Source organism: Arthrobotrys flagrans (genome assembly GCF_004000055.1).
Source record: "Arthrobotrys flagrans strain CBS H-5679 chromosome Unknown unitig_1, whole genome shotgun sequence".
NCBI lineage: Eukaryota > Fungi > Ascomycota > Orbiliomycetes > Orbiliales > Orbiliaceae > Arthrobotrys > Arthrobotrys flagrans.
The window spans coordinates 5,715,236-5,737,351 of record NW_027137556.1 but is presented as its reverse complement, the minus strand read 5'-3'; the positions used below and the strand labels follow the sequence as shown (position 1 = coordinate 5,737,351).

General features: G+C 46.3%; 5 protein-coding genes across 5 annotated transcripts; 2 read left to right on the top strand and 3 right to left on the bottom strand.

The window, feature by feature from the left end:
• Window positions 1-406: 406 nt before the first annotated feature.
• On the bottom strand, window positions 407-5,952 carry DFL_009697 (uncharacterized protein; the record flags this gene model as incomplete). Its single annotated transcript, XM_067639623.1, has 6 exons — window positions 407-1,430; window positions 1,499-3,629; window positions 3,690-4,711; window positions 4,768-5,207; window positions 5,278-5,719; window positions 5,825-5,952. 6 exons carry the CDS (start codon window positions 5,950-5,952, stop codon window positions 407-409), a joined length of 5,187 nt encoding a protein of 1,728 aa, XP_067487394.1.
• Window positions 5,953-10,057: 4,105 nt separating this feature from the next.
• DFL_009696 (uncharacterized protein) lies at window positions 10,058-12,393 on the top strand (the record flags this gene model as incomplete). The annotated part of the gene is made up of 7 exons (XM_067639622.1): window positions 10,058-10,213; window positions 10,304-10,343; window positions 10,423-10,578; window positions 10,658-10,734; window positions 10,804-11,234; window positions 11,303-11,578; window positions 11,685-12,393. 7 exons carry the CDS (start codon window positions 10,058-10,060, stop codon window positions 12,391-12,393), a joined length of 1,845 nt encoding a protein of 614 aa, XP_067487393.1.
• Window positions 12,394-14,113: 1,720 nt separating this feature from the next.
• Window positions 14,114-15,775, bottom strand: DFL_009695 (uncharacterized protein; the record flags this gene model as incomplete). The annotated part of the gene is made up of 2 exons (XM_067639621.1): window positions 14,114-14,231; window positions 14,292-15,775. The coding sequence occupies 2 exons, from the start codon at window positions 15,773-15,775 to the stop codon at window positions 14,114-14,116; spliced, it is 1,602 nt and encodes a 533-aa protein (XP_067487392.1).
• Window positions 15,776-16,276: 501 nt separating this feature from the next.
• On the top strand, window positions 16,277-17,971 carry DFL_009694 (uncharacterized protein; the record flags this gene model as incomplete). Its single annotated transcript, XM_067639620.1, has 6 exons — window positions 16,277-17,317; window positions 17,382-17,439; window positions 17,496-17,656; window positions 17,713-17,810; window positions 17,873-17,885; window positions 17,951-17,971. 6 exons carry the CDS (start codon window positions 16,277-16,279, stop codon window positions 17,969-17,971), a joined length of 1,392 nt encoding a protein of 463 aa, XP_067487391.1.
• Window positions 17,972-18,056: 85 nt separating this feature from the next.
• DFL_009693 (uncharacterized protein) lies at window positions 18,057-21,474 on the bottom strand (the record flags this gene model as incomplete). Its single annotated transcript, XM_067639619.1, has 8 exons — window positions 18,057-18,128; window positions 18,201-18,210; window positions 18,264-18,335; window positions 18,399-19,957; window positions 20,010-20,180; window positions 20,240-20,562; window positions 20,631-21,128; window positions 21,219-21,474. The coding sequence occupies 8 exons, from the start codon at window positions 21,472-21,474 to the stop codon at window positions 18,057-18,059; spliced, it is 2,961 nt and encodes a 986-aa protein (XP_067487390.1).
• Window positions 21,475-22,116: the final 642 nt, after the last annotated feature.

The following is a 22,116-nucleotide window of genomic DNA, read 5'->3' as shown; positions in this document are numbered from 1 at the left end:
AGATTCACAGGTGGTTGCAAGAGTCCTACAATAATTTGTTGCCGTGAAAAAATCCAACAACTTGCCCAGAAATCTTATGCTGAAGGTTCATGGCGTCGATTCCGACAAAGTCATAGACCATAGAGTAGATAGTACATAGAGTCGCACGAAATATACCTCAATCGAAATTAACTATAGATACTTTTAAATCGTCAAAATATTAACTGTACAAATTCAATTCAATTAAACCACATATATCGTTTACAGGGGCGTGCGGGGGTCTAAAAGCTTTATATTACAGCATCAAAAGCCTACTTTTGATAGACCAGGGAAAGATCCAAACGGTCTCAAAGGAACCGGGAAAAAATCCAAAAGTAAATGCTAAAAAATCACAAATCGCTCCAAAACGCAATTACCCAAGATCCTTTTAGACATCCACTAACTTCGGATGCTTTCTCTCCCACGCTTCCCTCGCCATCTTTTCTAGAGTTTCCATCTCTCCGCTATCCGCACACATATCTCTGAACAAACCACCTTCCTTCTGTATTAGTGTATACGGGTGGTCGTATTCCTTGACTTGTCCGTGATCTAGGACGAGGACCCTATCGTAGTCAACGATGGTGTTCAATCTATGGGCAATTGTCATGACGGAGCTGGTATTCCAGCTTCTGATTGTTTCTTGGATCTTGGCGTCAGTGGCATAGTCAATGGAGGCAGTTGCTTCGTCCATGAGAATGATCTTTGGCTTTCTTAGGAGGGCTCGGGCGAGACATAGTAGTTGACGTTGTCCCTGTGAGAGATTGTTACCGGACTCGGCGACCTTGGAGGAAAGTTTGAGGAAGATATTCTTGTTCACTGCCTGCCTAGTGGTTGGACTGGTTGACGATGTTACTGTTATTGTGGCCGAGGGAGGTATAGGTTCTTCGCCGGGGGTAACGGAGATTTCTGATTGACTGTCGGATGGAGTTACTGTGGCTTGCGATGATGTTTCTTCACCCTCTCCGATTAACTGAACCTCTCGGAGGGCAGCGAAAATCTCTTCGTCGGTATGGATTCCAAAGGGGTCAAGGTTACTCCTGATAGTTCCGGTAAACAATGTTGGGTCTTGGGGAACCATCGTAATCCCCTCCCTAAGATCCTTCAATCCAAGTGTGCTGATATCAGTTCCATCGATCAAAATCTTGCCCTCTGTAGCCTCTAACGCACGGAACAATGCCAGAGCGAGAGAAGACTTTCCGGCTCCAGTTCTACCGACGATACCAACTTTTTCGCATGGGTTTACGTCAAAGCTAACTTTCTTCAAGACAAGGTCAAGGTCCGCGCGGTATCTGGTGGAATATTCATGGAAGCTGAGAGCACCCTTGGAAGGCCAGTCGCTGCTTGGGCGGTTTTCTATGATGATTTCCGGGGCTTCTTGTTCGATTTCAAGGTATTCTTTCAGACGTTCAACCCTAGAGATTCATTGTTAGGCCACTATTTTGAAGCATTCGTTTGCGTACCAAAGAGGCGGAAAACTTACGAGTTCATGTTCTGTTCATTCATAGCATAGAGCCTCACAACCCACAGAACATTGTCATTGAAAGAGATTGCATAAGTCAAAGAGAGACCCGCTAACCCAGCATCAATGGTTCCAATGTTCCAAATCACGAACAAACCGGCGAAGAAAGATACCAAACTACCGGCTACATCCACTCGCCACGCAAGCCATCGATTCGCAACCCAGAGGTAGAAAAATGGACGGTTGGCATTGTCGATTTTGTGGAGATTTTCCCTGACGAAACGTCGCTCGTCGCCGTAAGCACGGATTGTGGTGATTCCTGCGAGGGTTTCGCCGAAGTGCTGGTATAGCGGACTTCTTTGGATAGATTCGAGTCGCTTGAGGTCTCTGGACGCCCGGAGGTAAAACATACCAATCAACCAATACAGAATAGATATGATCACACCAGCGAAGAGGAAACCGGGAGTGATGACAGTAATTAACACGACGATTGCAATGACGGAAGCAAGAGAATGGATCATGCCGAGAGCCACCGGGGCAACTTCCTGATCGATAGCTTCAAGATCCTTTGAGAAACGATTGATGATTCGGCCCAAGGGGGTAGAATCAAAGAACTTAAACTTGGCTCGCAGAACACTGTGGAGCAATCTATCGTGGATCCTCTTCGACGCCTTCAAGCTTCCGGCGAAGACAACCCCTTCTCTGAAAACGGAGGTTAGGGCGTAGAGAACACCGAAGAGGGCGTAGATGGCAAGGTAGTACATAACATTGACCTGATGTGGTTCATTTGAATCCTCGCCGAAGGAACTCACATTCAAAGATTCGGAGGCAATTGGGAAATTCCAGGCACAGACTCCAGATGCAGAACAGTAATTGCTAGAGCCAATCCCACCCAATCTACTGCTAACGACATGATGGGTTGACGCTATTCTCTTCCTATCCTGGTTTTGGTACTGAAGAGCCCACTGACGAATCCAGACGGAAGTAGCCATTGAACCAAGTTGTTGAAGTACAATGGCGAGGACAACCATAACCCAGAAGATCCATCCACCCATCATGTTCAAGTACAACTTGTAGACATTCCAATCAACCGAGCCTTCGGATTTAGTCTCCTCATTACTCGATCCCTCAGCCAGCTTTTGTTTGGTACCGTCTGCCTTTGCAGTTCCATTTGCAGTAACCAAGGATTTGGCGGGTTCGCCAGTAGTAATTTCTCCATTTGCAGTAGCAGCATCCTTGCGAACATTCGCGGTAGATCCGACACGAGAAACGGCGGTTGACTGAGTTCGGGAGGTCAGACCTTTCAAAAGATCGTCTTTGCCAAGAGCACCGGATGCGACAACTTCTTCTGGTGTTCCCTGCGCCTGAATTTCTCCACCCTTCATCGCGACCACGAATTTGGCCCGTGGGACGCATAAAGCTACGTTGTGGGTGACCAAAATACAGGTTCGAGATTGCATCAAAGGTCCCATGATACAGTAGTCGTAGATCCATTTCGCAGTGTGGGAATCAACAGCACTTAGACAGTCGTCGAGTAGCACGTGCTTAGCATTCGAGTAAAGAGCTCGGGCAAGAGATATTCTCTGTTTTTGTCCACCAGAAAGCGCGATACCTTTCTCTCCAACTTCTGTAGAATCGCCTTTATCAAGAATTGAAAGATCTCTCTCAAGCGAACAAGCGAACAGAACAGCTTTATACCGCTCTTCATCGTACTTGCCGGCGAAGATGATGTTGTTCTTGATCGTGTCATTGACGAGCCATGGCTGTTGGGCGCAATAAGCGACGCTCTCGGTGTGACCATTTTCATCAGGGTAGAGATCCTCTCGGCAGTGGTATCCAGGCAAGTGAACGCTTCCGCTCACGTGGGTCATTTCTCCGAGCAAGGCCATAAGAAGTGAAGTCTTTCCAGAACCCGTGGGTCCAGCAATGACGTTCAACTCGCCGGGAACAAACTCGAGATTAAGATTGACTAGCTGGAAGGAGCCTGCGCCCTCTTCCTTGCCCAAGAGATTCTTGCTACCCCACGTAAAGCGACCATCTTTGAAACCGATAAGCGGAGTGAGTGGATCGTTATTGGTCTCGGTTGGCTTCAGTTGCTTGTATTTTTCAGTTTCTTCCTCATCAAGGAACTCTTGGACACGATCAATCGACACTAAAAGCCAGATGTATTAGTACCGTCCCTAGCATCCGTGCCTAGTTAGAGGCCACATACCTTTGCTTTGAAGGACGTTGGTAAGCATATCCGCGAGCTGATCCAATGGTGTTCGCAAGACGGCAAAGAGCGACAAAGCGGTGAAAGCGATCGGTGCCCGCAATTCCTTCCCTTCGACAACGGTATAGAGCCAGAACGAAACAAAGGTGATAATAATGGGAGTAGAATACCACAAGCTTGCGGCAACACCCCAGAGAATGTAACGATTTCGCAATTGTCTTAGCTCAAGAGCTCGTGGTTCGGAAATCACACCTTCATAACGCTGTTCCCATGCAAAATACTTGATGATTCGAACATTTTGGAGAACTTCGTTCGTGGTCTGGATACGCTTGTCAGTGATAGCCATGATCTTGTTTTGAATTCTGCTGAATTGCCTGGATATGCTGTAATTGATTGGGAAGAGGCACATCATAACACCGATGCCAGCAATGGAACTCCAGCCCATAACTCCATAGAGTAGTGCAATGGCAACGGTGAGCTGGACCGGAGTAGACGCGACGAGGAAATGAAGGTAGGCACAGATTTCAGCCACTTTGAAGGAGTCCACTGCCATTAAGTTAATGATGGCACCGACATTTGCTTGCGATTCGTCCGTCTCTTCGCTCTCCTTGGAGGCAGGTTGTTCTTCATCGGTAGCCTTCTTTTTCTTGGACTCATCTTCCTTCTTCTTCTCATCCTTCTGGCCCAACGTACGTTCAGCAGCTGCAGCCTTACGACGCAAAGCCTTAGAATAGATTTCACCGACGATAATGGCTCTGAGTCGGATACAAATGCGGCGCCCGATGAAGAGAGCGACGCCCGATCCCGTAGTTTGCACGATACCAGTGATGAAAAGTAGTCCAACATAAAGCCATGCTACGTTGCGAGGATATTTGTCCGGGGTTTCAACATACTCGAGAATGGCTCGGAGAAGCAAAGTTGGGGCAAAAGTGAGGAAAGAGTATAAAACTGTCCAGGCGAACTGTGCAGCAAGTAAGCCCTTAAAGAACCCGATGAGTCTCCAGGTCAATGTTGCTACTTTCCTATACGTACGGTTAGTTAAATGCAGCCACTGTACACGATCCTGGAGGGCATTTACTTTGTTTGTCTGAAGCCATTCAGTACTACTATTGCGTGGTCGTCTTTGCGCAGGTTCCAGACCCTCTTCATCTCAAGTGGCGACTTATATCCATCCCAAATCAACGGATCGATCCAACTATAACTAGCAAGGGAGTATAAACTGGCGAGAGGCTCATGGGAAGGTTCGAGTCCATCTATTATTTCTTGCTTTACGGGCTTATTTCCTTTCCGAGTGGTAAGAACAATAACCGATAGAAGCGATACAATGGAGAATTCTGCGAATACGATAGCACGGTTGAGAGATGGTCGGTCGTAGATTAAGACGGTTCGGAACACAACGGAATATAAGATAAATTGGGAAAGGTATATAGCGGCGGTGTGGTCCCATAGAACAGGAATTGGGTACTGTTTTGTTCGAGGGAGAGAGACACGGAGCGTGGTCAGGATCAGTGTGTAGCCCTGGTATTAATAGTATCTGATTTAGTCGCACGTTCTTTAATACACCACCACCATCTTCATCACCACTCACCCAAACAACTGCTCCAACAAGAGCCGGCAATTTCCCGAATCTCCAATTCTCGGTGGTTGGATGCAAGTAGGTCGTCAAATGCAGTCCGATCTGGGCCATGACAGCGATCTCTTCTAATGCTACCCACCAGACCTCTCCCACTGGACGATCAACTTTGGTTTCTTGGACCGAAGCCCGGCTCATGGTCCTAGTCAGAGCCAGGTGGTCTTCCAAATCGTCTTCTTCGAATTCATTCTCAGAATCCGAACCCAGCAGTTCAGCACTACTATCTGTAGCAGAACTAGTATCGGAGCCGTCGTCGTCATCGTAAGTGGAATCTCGTCGTGCAAGTGGTCTCCGGCGATACTCTTTCCATTTCTGGTAGAAAACGTGGGTTGATCCGAAGAATAGAATAAACAAAGAAGTGCCGATGATGATTATCGGAAATAGAACTTGGAGGTAGCTGAAGGAAAGCGTATAAAATTAGTTGTTGCAAATAATATTATAACTACAGAAAGAAGAGTCCTCCGAGCATCGACTATACTGGTTGGAATAGCGAAGTTCATACTCTTTCCTGAAGCATGTGGTAAAGTTATCGATATCCCACAGCGGAGTGCGACAATGCAGAAAACGCTCATGCTTGTCGTCGGCAAGTGCCGATGCAACGAAGATCTGGCTGCCGTAAGGTCGTTGCATCGCGAAAAGCCGGTGTCTCTCAAAGAGACTGGCGGAAGGAAGGTCGGTCGTTAATGTTGGAGTCAGTCAGTCAGTCGTGACGATTTAATTTTGATGGCGAAGGTGAAAGAGCAGGTTTTCTGTTATGATGTCTCGCGGTTTAAAACGCCGTGCCGGCGATGCCTCGTTTTCGTTCTGCGGTGCAATTGCTGGGGCCGGAACGTTAACCCTTTATGGAACGGGTTTGACCTCATCCACAATACTGATACTCTACTAATGGCAGATAGAAGATATAGACATCGAAGAAATTTGGCAGTCAAAGTAAGTCGGCCGACTATATCGGGGATGCGCTTTCGTTCTTATAGATCTACTGGGCCGCGTTCCTCTTTTACCGTTATATTGTTCAGGTGCATTGCCAAGGGAAACGGCTAACGAGAATGTGGATATTTCTAGGCCGTTTACATTTCCCTTTCGTCTGCTAGCATTTTTATGAATCAGAGAAACCGCAAAGTTTAGGTCGGTCGCAACGGCCAGGCTTGATACAGTACGGATTCGCTGGCAAATGGTTAGCCTGCAGGCAGGAAACCCTGGCGTCTGTCACAATCGCATGGGTTCGTCGAGCCCAGTCGGCCGAACGAACGTTAACAGGCCGATTGTGGGCCCAGACAGGCCATAGCCATGATATCTTGATCGATAAGACGGTAGGCTAATGAAAGTCCACACAAAGGATTTCAATGCACGGAGAGGATCTAATATCACAGAAACGAAACAACAGTGTACAGGATACAAAAATCTGATACTCGGATCCAATTCAAATCAGATGTCGGAACAACGTGCAATTTAATAAAACAAAATCACCGAGCTCCTGCAAGTCAGCATATCTTAGGGATATACCCGTCACTGCGTACTGCACGCTGCAGCCGTTGCGAGCCCAGGCCTAGGGTCGGACTCGCGGATCAAATTCACTAATTCTAACTCAGCATGGTCTGGGTCTTCGTTCCACCGACGAATAACGTAATCCTGCACACGATCAACAACCAGAATTATAATCCACCCCGGTTCTATTCAAAGGTAAGTGACTCAGAAGCAGTATCACTCGAGTCGAGTTTGCCTTCTCTGTTCAATGATTACTTCGTACATCAGCCATTTTCTGCTGAGTCAGAGTTGGAGAGCCGCTACTTTACGTGATGAAGCTGTAGGCCTATCGCTAGTGGATCTTCATGGTTTGAAATAGGCAGGTCTGAAATATCTGTTTCAATGATACACAATTCCCCATTTCCACGGACAAGGTATTCACTTCCGGTCGCTATCCTACTTTCTACCCTCCTTCTAGAACTTATTCCATCCTTGGCAGGTGAGGAAGCCTTATCTAGGGTTATTAATAAAAGCTTGTTTCAGTGACATTGTTAAACCATTAGTGAAGTGCGACAAGGTCGGAGATGAAGGAATGCGGAATCTCAAGGCCGGCGGGCATAGGGTTGCTCGATGCTACCGTATATCACTCCGAGGGGTTTGCGTTCCTTGCAATAAACTTCCATTTTTCGAGCCTCAGGGACAAGTGCCTGGATCCGATTCGATCGATCGAGGCTCCCCAGACACATTGTTTAACACGGGACGAGGATTCGAGGATTCAAGGTGAAATGTCGCACAATGATGTCGCACAATGATGCTTGTTGTCTTCAAGTAAGCTCGTAAGGGATCTAAGCCGAAAAATGCACGGATAAGGGAAATTCTTTGAAATGGGCAAATTCAGATGCCCAGACGGCTCGTCAACTACAAAAAAAACACATCTGCACAACCGTCCGTCGACGGTACACAAGTTGTGTCTGCAACCTCCAGCCTTAAACCAAAAACCTTTTTTTCCCTACAAGGATAAGTCATACAATAAAAACCCCTAAGCCTACATACGAACATGATACCATCAATATAATCCGTCGGTATCACTTCCAGGCAGCCAAGTGCATGTCCGATCTTATCTGAACCTGTCCTGCAGTTTCATTGGAGCCTTAGCGACGAACCTGATATCGATAGGGCCCACGTTCCCGGATCTCGATCCTCAATAACTCGCCTTTGGAACCGAGAAAGCGGGGCGTCGAATCGGGCCTCAACCATGCTCCGTATGTCTCCAACGTTGATCAGCGGAAGCGGTGAACTGCCAGGGGTCAAAGCCAGCACCTCGACAAAGAAGAAAAATATCAGGACCCAAACCCCACGTGGTGTCAAATCCCTTCGCTCAGAAGTCCTTTACTCTACGAGACGGGAACATAATTGTCTTATTCCGACCGCCGTGGTCCTTGCTTAGGCATGATACGATCCTGCTGAACTTTCCTTTGGGTGGTGTTCAATATTTCTTACTACAGTCACCTACATGTTGACATGCCTCGGATACTCGAATATATTCCATTCACAATCCTAATGCTTGGATAAGGGGCACTCCATGAACCTACAGTTGCAATTGACAGAGGCTCGCTGCATATGTAAGCATATCTCCCGTTTTGAAGGCTTTCGACATTCATTCAGAACTCTACCGACGCACCAAATATTTAGCCGGCATTAAGAAATCACAAGCTTGACGGCTACACGAAGCACCATATCAAGAATACAAAAAAAAAAAACCCCCCCGCAGCAAAAGGTATCTTAAGATTCTCAGCACTCAGCCTCTCAGATTTAGCAACGAAACCTGTTCTCTAAGCCAGACTCTATACCTTCACTTGATGCCAATTTCGCCAAGTCTCCGGGTCAATTCAAGGCCAGAACGAAAAATAGCACGGGGGTTGAGGCCGCCGTCGCGCGAAATTTAAAAACCCCACGCGCGCATACACCTTAAGACACTTTAGGTAAGCCAAGAACCCAACCGCAGGACCTCGTGGGCGTGGGAAGCAAATCTACTGGTCTATCAAGTTCTCCACCACAAAACCGTAAGTCAGTTTCAGGAGGGTTTATGTCACTCACCTATCAAAAAATATCAGGACTTTTTGAATTCCGGCAAAGACCTCGGAGACTCAAGGGTATCTTCCATACGTGCGGATTCAATATGAGCTTCTTATCACACAGCATGGATATGGATTTCGGCCAACTTTGTCCTACAATCCGATTGATTTCGAATTCTTTTATTGCAGATACAAATAGAATCATCAATCTCAGGTGTATGTATATGTACACAAGTATGTATGCATCTGGAATCCTTTGGTACTTCGAAATTTCACGCCCCGCGCAGCAAGTCTTGTTAACCCCATTCTTGAAGTAAGAAACGTAACAGCGATGTCCACTTGTAATTGCAGATGAAGCTCAAGAACTTTCAAGCCGTGCCCGATAGATGGATAGCTTAATGATCCACTCGAAAAGTGGCCCAAAAATTGTCTGAGTGTATCAAGTAGTGGCGGTCGCAGGCGCAGGAAATCCGAAGTGAAAACCAAGTTTGCGAATCTTCAAGTCCAGAATCCTCCAATAAAGACGCTCAGTATATGTCACGACCTCAGAGCGAAAACGGCTGAGAAAACGCCCAGATGAATTTTGGAACCCGGCATGGCGGTGGAGACCCACACGGGCTGGGTGGAATGGGTTTTATGCGAGAGGTTCGTAGCAGTAGTCACGGCAAAATCACCCAAGATTTTTTGTCATGGGCGTGATGTTGAAGGTGCGCATATGCTATTGCCGCTAGTAGTCTTTGTTGGAGAGAACACAGATGAGAGCCAGATATTAATAATTTCCCACACATAATGCATTACAGCCGTAGGAGGAAAAGCAGCAGCAGTGGTGCTTTTTCCCAGCCTTTCGGGCCCTCTGAGTGTCCCCGTCGATGGACCCTTGTGTTTCGAGGGAGTGAATAAAAGCGAGGCTCCGCCCTCCATTCCTTCTTTTTTCTCAAAAAAAAAAAGTCGTATCATATTTGCGAGAATGCAACTTATCGATATATTCAAGTGACCCTCTTTCGTAGGGTAGAACTTCAACTTTCCTCGAGACGAACGTCAATATCCATGTATCGTTGTGAGGAGAGAGGCATCATATAACCAACCAGCATTCGATACCCGTCTCTTGCACAATATCGATTCCGACATAGCCGCAAAGAACAAACCAAAAAAAAAAAAAAAGGAATAGAAGGGGACTTGGAGATTTCATGTTACAAATGCTCACGAATTCGGTTTCTGCGAACTTTTGGGCAGCGATTCTGTTAACAGCGGAGGCAGTTACCGCTGGACATGTTCATCTTGAATTAAGAAATTCGATAGAAGCCCGGTCGAATCTGGGGAGAAGAGACTTCGCATCATCGGACATATTACATGTAAGCGCCTTACGAGCTGTTGCGGTCAATTGCGCAGGGACTAGAAATCGGGCAGGTGAACTGATCGCGATGGCCTGGGCTTGGTGTTAGGTATCGGAAACTCCCTGGTACTACGTCGATGTCTATATTGGTAAGTGCCTTAAACCGCCAACAACCGACAACGCAAAGGTGAAGTTGAAGTTTTATAAAACTGATCGGAAAACTTTTAGGGGATCCACCACAAAAGCTCAAGCTACGGCTTGTGGATAGAGGCGAAACATGGCTACCATGGCTTTCAAGGATAACCAATTTGAACAATTGCATAAGGCGGTATCCGGAAGTCGAATACGGCGAAATGTGCAAATATGCCAACATCTCTGGATTGTGTAAGTTTCGAAAGTTTCGAATTCGGAAAACTTCAGTGTCATGAGGTGAGTATAATCGAAATACTGACACGGTCTATAGATAACCCGCTCGATTCAAGTACTTTTACGAATATTACAGAGAGTCCGCACTTGAAGATTGATTATGGAGATTCAGAGGTAATAGATGATTCAACTTGATGAAACTTTGCAAAAATTTCGAAAGACGCGGTTTAACACAATTTACAGACGCGAGGAATATTCGGCACAGAAACTTTACAGCTGAACCAGCTTACAATAACAGATCTGACCGTGGGCTTAGCCTATAGCTTTCAAACTTCTCCATCTCTTGGAGTCGGGATGCCAGAAGACACAGATTCTTACCCTCACAACTCCTTCCTGCAACATCTCCAGGCCGAGGGGAAAATAAATTCACTAGCATACAGTCTCTACTTAAACGACATGCATTCAACAGGAGATATCTACTTTGGTGCTGTCGATGAGACGAAATTCTATGGAAATCTTCAAAGATTCAACAACTTGAAAAATGGGTTAGAAAGCCACATTCCGGTTAATGGCGCATGGTGGTCTTTCCGAAACTCGACTTTCCGGTCACTGGTACAGTCGAATCGAGAAGACAATGAATACATAGCTACCAGCAGTGTCTCATTTGGTTCCACGTAAGTTCAGCTTATATTTCCCGAGCAATTATAAACGGGATCTGACTATGGGCTCAACAAAATCACAGGTATCTCGGCCTGCCGCAACAAGCATTTGATAAACTTGTTGCAAAGTTCCCCGCCGAACAGAGGGATGGACGATACTGGGTAGACTGTGATGAAGATATCGACATTGGGTTCCTTCATTTCGATATCGCCAACGTTCTATATAACATCTCGTCTCGCCACTTGCTATCTCATAGACAATACGACGGCGACAAGTGTTCTCGATTCCTCGCTGTGGATGTCACCGAAAACTACGATGATCGCACTCCATTCTTTAGATTTGGGGACCCGTTTCTAAGGTAGGTCTAACGAGGATTTCGTTATTGTTTGGGGTTTAGGGGCAAAGCAAAAGGCAATAAAGGCAAAATACGTTTTAAAAAACCACTGGTCTAACATACCTTTCAGAGGAGCATATGCCGTCTTCGATTACACCAATAGGCAAACCCTTATCGCCCCGGCCATAATCAACGCCACCGGCTCAACCATCAAAGAAGTAGGCGTTAACGATGCCGAAATTTCGGGGACTGGAGTATCCAAACTTCCTGCATCATATACTAAGATCCCACCGATTGTCGACAAGGAAGCCCTTGTACCCCCGGGGACACCTTTCCAACCGGGCAGTGATCCCGCGCAGTCCAAAGCCATTATCGTTGGCGGAATTCTCGGTGGCATTGTTGCCTTGATCCTAGTTCTAGGAGCCGTCTACGCCATTCGGCCCCGAAGCCAACGTTCTCGAGACTTCAAGACATGGTTTACATTCATCCAACCCCGAAAGAAACCCAGCCCAGACCCCGAAATTGCCTACCCAGCTCGTCACGATAGCAGATACTATGAACCTGGCACTACTCGCATCACATCTGTTAGCCATTCACCACCCCAACAACCCGTTGCTGTCCACACAAACGGTTCAACGAGTCCTACTGCTGCGAATGGTGGAATATCACCCATAGCACCAAACGCATCCGAACAATCATACTACGTCAACACGGCGTTCCGGTCGACGAGGTTACCAAATGTAGATGAAGCGGTAGAGATGGCGCCTGCACCTTCGGAGTCTGCGTCGAGGAATCCGCAGTTTCAACAGCAGCCGAACCGGTATGGACATGCTCACTAGATTGTCTTTTTTTTCTCTCACTTTTTGGTTTTCGCCATAAAAATTTCTTGTCAGAAGGCTTACGGAAGTCTGTGTGCTTTGTTGTTTCCTTTGGAGGGAATTTAGATACCCTACGTCGAAATATGATAGAACTTATATCCGTATTAATTCTTAATGAGATGGGAATTCAATTGTATGAAGGGGCCGAAAGGGGATCCACGGATTTGATTTTTGATTCTGCTTTACACTGGGATGGTATTATATTTTTGGAATTTTTCTTAAAATCTTGTTGGCAGAGTTTTGGAATTCTAAGTTTTGGGGGAAGTTCCCGTTATAAATTTCGGACTTTTAATAGTCCTCTGGCTTCGTATACGGTCGAACACGTTGGATTTTGAAGCCTTTCGTCACCACCTACATCATGCATCCGTTGGGCAGTCATTTTTTATGATACACGCAAAATTGAGCGAATGTTACATTGTCATCCTATTCTTACAAAGCAATTCTCATAGCGAGCCTTTTTCTATTTTATCTTGTTTTCTCTAACAAAGTTTCCTTTGACCTAAATTGCTGGGTATGGAACTTGTGTCGCCTTGAAAGTCTTCGTTTACGCACGTCAAACTCCTTTTCTTTCTCTCTCTCCTCCTGCTTTCCCGAAGCCGATTCATCGCCATCTGTTATATATGTAATACTATGAAGTTTCCCTCCGCATGGCATCTTGTAATGGAGGGGGTTAATTCTCGAATCTCATAACCCTTGTAACTAGGTGCACGGGGCTGAGAGAGTAGGGAAAAGCAAGCAAGACTAGACGGCCAAACCAAACCGGTAGGAATCCGGAATCACAAAAAGCAAGGACCATTTGCTTTCTTTTGTATGAGACCCTTTCTCAGGCGTTGATCATCGAAAAAAAAAAAAAAAAAAGAAGCGAAAGGGCTGGGCGATAAAAAGTAATACTGATGGCTGGGCGATAAAAAGTAATACTGATGGCTGGTCAGCGTCAGTCGACGCCAAACGGTTTTGCATGCGCATATGGTGCGCAGTGAGGAGAGCTTTCTTTCGTTTGGCGTACGTTGACAAGAAATGGCGCAAGCCTGTGTCGGCGACACCCATGGGCATCTTGATTCTTATCGCAATATGTTTTTGAATTTCGATGAAACGCCATATACAGATAATGCATTAATTGTGCCCCGATCTCAATCGACTCGTGTAAACTGCGACGGATCCACGGACATACCGAGTGGTCTTGTTCTAGCCCACCCACATCGAACGCCGCGAGAATAGCTGGACTTCGAATTCGCGAAAAATTGTTACATTATAAACTGTTGCCAAATTTCATTTCGTAAGTTAACCGCTACTTGGTGAGAACTAGCTCTTCAAGCAAGAAGTATTCCTTACATAGTAGACAACCTTCAATGTTCGGGATGCTTGCGGGACCGAAACCAAAGGATTCGGTCAAGTCGGTTAGTTCTTCCAGGCCCCGCGGATTTATATCTCCGACCAATGTAGGTACCCCGGATCGAGCCTTTAATTTAACTAGTATCCTTCTACAGTACAAGTCGAAATTGTTCGCCTGTTTGTATATAGGCAAGGTTCAGTCCATACCAGATATGATTAATTTGGGTAATTTATAAAATGCATAACATGCTGCCGCTGATGCTATTTCGAAAATATGACATGCCCAGTCATCTATGTAGATAGCTGCAGGCTCTAAAACGTAAATACCAACCGGCATTTACTTCATGACTTAACCTAGCATAATGTCTTCCAATATGCTCTCCAACTCTTCCTTGCGAAACGGCGCCCATAAAACCTCGCTCCCCTGTAAGTCCTTTCTCGAAGTCACCATCTGGTGGTCGTAAAATCTAGCGACTGCATGTCAGCATGTATCCACCCACAGGTTTTCCAAAGCAAGGGGAACGTACTCCTTCAGCAGCGTCTTGAACACCAAGTCGCTCGAACACACGAACTCCTCCAGACCCTTTTGATACAAAGTCCGATATGCAATCCCATAAGCCTCCGTGCCCATTTTATCCTTCCCAGCACCATCATCCTCCATCGCAGTCAACTGTGCAGCAATCAATATCCTATACAAATTCTTCGCATTCCCCGTCAAACTGGCGAGCACATATTTGACACCCTTAGCCCCACTTCTTCCACTTCTACCCGCGGTTCCTCCCGTGATAACATCAACTATGCCTTCTGACTCGTCTGCAGCGGAGATTTCAAGGTCATAAGGGACGAAGGTGGTTGCGTCGTGGAAGATGAAATTGAAGAGTGTCAGTGTTGAAGAGTCCCAGAGGAGAGAGGAGAGGATATTATCTGATGATGCGATCAATCGAATCGCTAGATGTGATGATAGTTGTGCGAGTAGAGCTTGTGCTTGAGGTGTTCGTAGCGCTGCAGCGTCGATCGAATGGACCAGCAGAGTGACCGATTTGTCTTCATCCTTTTCTCGATGTTCGTCAAGGATTTGAAGCACACTATCCATCATTTCATTGACGTTGACGCCAAACTTCACACCGTGGTTCATACCCACTACCGCATTGACAACCATGTTGACGATATCCCTGATTGTTAAACCGCCAACGTATCCATTAACCACCACAACATGATTCCCCAACGCAGCTTCTTTCTTAATAAACTCCATTAATAACTTCCGTTTCGACCCGTATCCATATAGCAAAATATTGAACCCCTGGGAAAGTTCAAACACCCATTGGTCGAAATTGGCTTTGTGTAATGAATTCAAATGCTCGATATCAGCTGCATGTTTATCCTCGTGTTGCTCCAGAAGTCGAAAGTATGTCTTCGGCGAAAGCGGTGGTAACGTAGTAGTTGTAGAAGACGGCCTCGCCCTAGCTCTGTTTTGTTCAAAGTATGCAGTCGGTCCCTCGATAGCCACCACGGGTGGTGGAGACTTCTCCTTCTTTTTCTTCGGCCTTCCACGCGGTTTCTTCGCTGGAGTTGAGGTGCCAGCAGCAGCATTCTTTTCATCATCAGACTCGCTTTCCGAGCTCCCAGCGTCCTCGTCGTCAAAAATCCTTTGAGCAAGATTATCCTCTTCCTCAAATCCATCCTCTTCATCCATTAAATCTTCGCGAATACTCCTCTGTATCATATTCCTCACACTTTTCCTTCTCGCAGAACGGTTCGCGTTCCGCACAATCGGCGGGTCGGCGGCAGTACTATCATCGTTGACATCTATCTGCTTCTGTCGGGGCGTACGCGGCGACCTGCCGAGTTCTGTCTCTGAAGGCTCGTTAAGGAACGAGACTGCCTTTCGCGGCGTGCCATTGGTTTTTGAAGGTGTGTTTGGACCAGCGGTAAGGTCTTTTACTCGCGATCGACGAGATGGAGTAGCATCAGGAGGTGGCGGAGGCGGTATATCCTCGCGTTTGCGCTTCATTGCTGGTTAAACAAGTTGGACTCGGTGTGTCTTTGAGTTCACGGTCCGAATTCAAGGTACTCGTTCCAGGTTGTTGATTTAGGTTAAAGCCTGGGGACGAGCTGGCGCATTTACCCCTGGGCACCGGGCCGGAACCGGGGAACAAGGATCAGTCTCGCTCGAGACTCCACCAAACTGGTCGCTTCGATATCGGTCGATATCAATTGAGTTTAGCAGTTGGTTTTTTAAGGTGACCGCGACGGGTTATCTTGACTGTGTGATTCATACTCTTGACTTGTTAATTTGTTTCCAATTGAATTGAGGCTTTTTATCAAGGTCTGTATTCGAGAGGGAGTCTACTATTCGAGCGATTCACAATATCTACTCGGTCAATTGGCCAGCTCGGATAGTATACTTCCACAGCTTCGTCTACCGACTGATGCTCTCACCTGTCGGCGCTTCCAAAATCCTCCAGCTTCACTCAAAAGATACCACACAAACAACACAACCCCCACAACCACCATGTCGTCCATAATATCCAAATCCCGCCCTTCCCTCCACCGTCTCGCCACCTACCGTCCCGTCCCCTCCCACTACTTCAACATAACATCTCGTAGAACCTACGCCGCTACCGTTCTCTCAGAATCCAATCCAAAATGGAAATACGTCCCCAAATCAGGCACTTACCCCCAAGGATTCTCAGTCGGCGGCACCCACTGCGGCGTCAAGAAGGATGGGAAATCCCTCGATCTGGCATTACTAACTTCCTCTCTACCAGCCTCTGGTGCTGCGGTATTTACCAAAAACGTATTTAAAGCTGCTCCGGTAGTGTTATCTCGACAAATGCTGGAAGCACGAAATGGAGACGGAGTTCGTGCGTTGGTTGCAAATAGCGGTTGTGCGAACGCTGTAACTGGGAAAGGTGGACTGGAAGACGGTGAGGCAATGGGTAAAGCCGTAGATACACTACTTGGAGAATCGCAACCGAGTACATTCATTATGTCCACCGGTGTGATCGGTCAACGACTTCCAATCAAAAAGATTTTGGATGGTATCCCAGTTGGATTCAAATCTCTGGGTCAAGACCATGAGAGCTGGTTAAATACTGCTAAGGCAATTTGTACAACTGATACATTTCCGAAGCTTTCTTCGCAGAGTTTTAAGCTTCCTGGAGACGAGGCGGAGTATAGGATTGCTGGAATGGCGAAGGGAGCCGGGATGATTCATCCAAATATGGCAACGCTGTTGGGATTCATGGCGACTGATGCTCCGGTTACACCTGCGGCATTGAAGGAAATATTGATGTATGCTGTTGATAGAAGCTTCAATGCTATCAGTGTAGATGGAGATATGAGTACAAACGACACTGTAGCATTTTTGGCTAATGGCGCCGCTTCAAAGGACGGGAAGAAGGTCGACGTTGGCAGTGCCGGCTTCGAGGAATTGAGAGATATAGTTACAGGTTTCGCAGAGGAGTTGGCAAAACTGGTGGTGAGAGATGGAGAGGGTGCTACCAAGTTTGTGACTGTTAGAGTCGTCGATGCGCTGAACTTCGATGATGCGGTGAGTATGCAGGCTAAATCCTTAGGTTTCGTATGGAGAACTAATGTCTGGCTCTCGTATCCAGAAACAAGTAGCCTCGACTATTGCAAGGTCCCCGCTAGTTAAGACTGCACTCTACGGGCGTATGATCATAACCCCTGGCCCTTTTCCAATTATAATCTACTAACTTACAATCCAGGTGATGCAAATTGGGGACGAATTCTTTGTGCGACCGGGTATGCTGGTGTTTCATCAGTTGAGCCCACAAAAACCAACGTCTCGTTCATTCCAACGGACGGAAGTACAGAACTCAAACTTTTGATTAACGGTGAACCCGAGAATGTCAACGAAGCCAGGGCGGTAAGGGCTGCCCCTCGCTTAATTCTTAAAATGGAAAGTACTAATTTGATATCCAGAGCGAGATCCTCGAGATGGAAGATCTAGAAATCAGAGTTAGCTTGGGCACTGGTGGTGGCCAAGAAGCAGTGTATTATACCTGCGACTTTTCTCACGAGTAAGTCACAGTCCTCCCCATCTCTCTCTTGGCCTGCTGATTTCTGACCGTGCAAACCACAGATACGTAACTATTGTAAGTTAACCTACCACCCTGCCTCATTAATACCATGTGTAGATACGAGACTAACTCACAACTAGAACGGCGATTACCGAACATAACCGAAGAGAGATCAACTTTTTAGTAATATTTAGCTATTGACGGGGTCTCAAAAGTATTTCCTTGTACTATTTGCGTGTATGTTTATCACAATAAAACCATTGATGCACCACTATACAATGCAGCAAATGTTGTTCCGAGAAGAAGAATATGAGACCACTATCGATAAGCATAATCCGTACCAAGTAAATTAAAGGCTCGAATGAATATATAAAAAAAATGGTATCATACAATGGGAACGCTATGTCCGATGCGTTAGAAATCAACCTAGAATAACAGACTTAAACAGCCCACTCGCTCTTATCGTCAGTTTCGGTAACAAACGGCTCTGCAATCTGCTTGATCGCAACATCGCTGCATAAAATACTGTTTGACACGGAGTCGTTAGCACCACGGGCATTCCGTCAACAGTAGTATAGGTCAACTCACCAAGCAGCAGCAACAATTCCATCAAACTCCTCTATCAGCTTCTCTCTTCCAACCCCGGCTCCAACATTCGCAATCTCTGCTTGCAAATCCGTAATCCGTCTCCCCAATCCCGTACCCGCTTTCTTCACTAGCCAGCCAGCCAGACAATCTGTGTGAAAAGCATGCTGACAGGGGAACACAAAGAACTGCCTTGACAGCAGAGGGTATTGGCAAACATAACACCTCTCCCCGGGTTCAATAATCGCATACCGCCGATCCAACAACTCGATATCATGTCTAATATTCTCAGCTGTTCGGGCGGAATCATCCATCTCCTTCTTCAGCCTATCGATCTTGTAGCTGTAGTCCTCCAAAGCATTGCAAATTTGCTCCTTAAAGTCATCGATGACAACAAAGTCAGGGAAGAAAGGAATGAGGTCCTCAATCTTGAGGAGTTTGCATTCGTTGAGAACTTCAAGGGCGGGCTTAATAGCACCGTTGCTTTGCTTGATGACGGTTTTAGCAATAGACAACCAAAGCTGCTTCGTCAGCGCGGGATCATCTTCCGTTCTATTAGCTATTATGCTAGCAAGTTCGGTGTCACCGTGCCGAAGAGCAAGATTAACAGCCTCCTGGTACTTCTCCATAAGGGTGTAAATGTGTACGGCACTCTGGACACGCTCATGCTTAATACATATGCGAAGAGCAAAGTCGACAGAATAGTAGGGGCTTGCTTCATGCTGGCGGAGGAAAGATAGTAACTGAGATTCGTCCTTAGACTTTGAGACGGCAAGGAGACTGAGAAGGGCGTTATGAATCGCAGTCTCGGTATTACCAAGGCGATCAATGGCATAGAGGAGGTATCGAACGGCTTGGTTGTCGGTATGAGGAACGTTGTCGAATTTCTCGCTGTAGGTCAGCAAGGCCGGAATTAGTTTCTTTGGCTCAAGTTTCGATTGCCGCGTTAGAATATCAACGGTTTCCGCAGGTGCATTCGATATGAGAACGGAAGCGTATTTGTAGAACATATCCGGGTCGACTTGCTTCTTAAGAACCGTCAAGGCTTCTTTCCAGTTCTCCCTTTGGACCCAGTAATTTAGAACATAACTCCAGTCCTGAATCGCGGACGCAAAGTAGAGTAGCTCGACTTCTCGGCCGTGGCTACTAATGACGTCGTAAGTTGTCTTCTTATCCAACTCATTCTTGTACTTCGACACAAAGTCGTAGTATTCGTCCCGAACAGCGTCAAGTTGGCTGGCGGTGTTATTAACCTGTCCGCCATTGGTCTCTGTTTTCGCTGAGAGCTTATCATCCAATGTATTCAAGGCCGACATGAAGACCTCCACTAGCCACGTCGCAACCATTATACGCTGCATTATGGACGTTTTAGGGAGCGAGTTAAGTTTCGTAAGGAGGTACCTTCTGAGCGCCGCATGTTCACCGCTTTCAAGGAAGACCAAACAGACTTCCTCGAATGGTTTTGTGCTTTTTCCATATACACCAGCAGCTTCAAAGTACTTCTTCTGGGATATAAGATAGTCGCCGGATGCCTGTGAGACTTGGTCTTTTTGTCGTGGATTCTGGGGGTTTCGTTAGTTTAATTCGAAGCCAAGCATCAACAAGTGATCTTACCGAAGCAAATCGCATAGCTGCATCGAACAAATTCTGCTTAAGCATAATCTTCCAAACATCACGATTCTCGTCTTTCAATACAACCTCGAATATCGTATCAGTTGTGAAGACCCAAAAGGTATTACACTTTTGGTCAGCTCGGATACCCAGTATCTTAGAGTCGTCGTTTCCCTAGAAGCCATAAATTTTAGTTTCTAGATCATAGTAATGTGGACATCAAGGTAACTTACGATAACATCCTGGAAAACGATAGACTCGTCAAACCGGTTGATAGCATAGAGCACACCCTTGCACGTTACTAAAATATGGTATTGAGTGAGAGCAATGGACGTAATATCCCTGCCACCATGCGGGAGTACTGTAATTGGTAGTATTTTCGACTCTCTGAATACCAGGTCGCCAAGTTCCGATGTGATAGGTGCAGAATAGAGTCTACCATAAGAGAGGCCGACACCATGTGACCATGCGTATATCCTTTCAGGATCAATATCATCTTCTGACTCCGGAGAGATTGATAATGTGCTGTAGGTACTTCCTGGCTGTTCCTGGAAGGCTTCTCAATGTGTTAGCCCAGGAACCCTGAAGTTTTAGACACTGTCTTAAATGGATTGGTGTTCATACTTGGAGCTTCAACTTCAAAGTATCTTGAAAATATCGAAGTGGCGTCTGAAGAGCCATGCCGCGCAACCCTTCCAATGAAATGCAGCATCTTTATCGGCGTAGTCAATACTACCCTCCGCATATCCGACGACCCAGGAACCAGCTCCACGAATAACCCGGAAATCGGCTGTCCATCCAGCATCCGATAAACTTGTTTCATATACCGCTCATCCCTTCGAAATGTCTCGTCGGTCGGTTCAATGAAGATCTCATAGACAGCTCCACTCTGACTACCGATGAGAATCTCCCTGGTGGATGCCGAAGGTAGTGCTGGATTCCATGCTACCGACTCGATGTATATCCCCTTCAATTTGGCGATGTGCTTAACTTTATGTGATGATTGGTGGAGATAGAAGTTTTCGCCTTGCGTAGTGCTAATGAGCAGGTGGCTGGCGGTAGGGTCAAGAAACAGTTTTCGGATAGATCCAACTTCGTTTGCTTTCTTCGGTAAATCGATGTCTATTCTAGTTCCAAAGTACTTCCAGAATTAGCCTCAAAATATTATGCTAATATCTTCGTCATACGAAGAGTAGAAGGGTCGAGGTTCACCATCAATGTCCGCCGGATTATAGAGATCGATTCTGAGTAATCTCCCGGAAGCCAGAGCTAGCACTATGACATTATTTGCAACCTGAGCTGCAACAAAGTTAGATGCTATCGGGAATTGAAGTTGTACGTGCTCCACCCGGAATATTGGCAGGTTGGGGTCTTCGAGGTCTTCAAGACCAGCCGTCGTGGATGTTTGTGCGACGAATCCCGAACCGTAGGCAGTGCTTGCCTTGAAATCCTCTGGATTGAAGGCCATTTTGGGGGGAAAGAAGCTCGGATATGGTGAGAATAGGAAGTTGCGATTGATGTTATAGCATGTTCATTCCGATTGATGATGCCGCGGGGGAGTTGTAAGCTGTAGCTGGGGACGCGCCGCCTGGAAACAGCGTGCGCAATGACGATGTCACGCTCCACCAATGTCGCTTAAACATCGGCTTGGTTGCCACAACACAACGGCATCCGAAATACCACAAACTCGAAGTGAACGATAATACGATAGCTCGATAGAGAGAGATCGATATATCTGAAAACACGATCATGATGGTTCGATAAAGTTTTCTGGACAACATCGGCGAAATTTGTGTTAAATGAGATTTCAAAAATAAAGTAGTATTATTAGTTCTATGGCAGAGACTATCTATCTGTATGCTTCAAATATATGACCCTAGAGATCTAGAGATCTCACATCGGCATATGGTTCACGAGGGCCGGGCGTGCTATACCGGCAGCCTTACAATTGAACTTCAGTACCGTATAACACAAAAAAAAAAGAAATGTTGGTTCTGAATTCGAGCGGACCTATCGCCAAAACATTTTTTCGACCCTTTCTTTTACAAGAAATTCCGAAAGTAGAAGTAAGAAAGGAAAAAAAAGGAAAAAAAACTCGACCACGAACCCG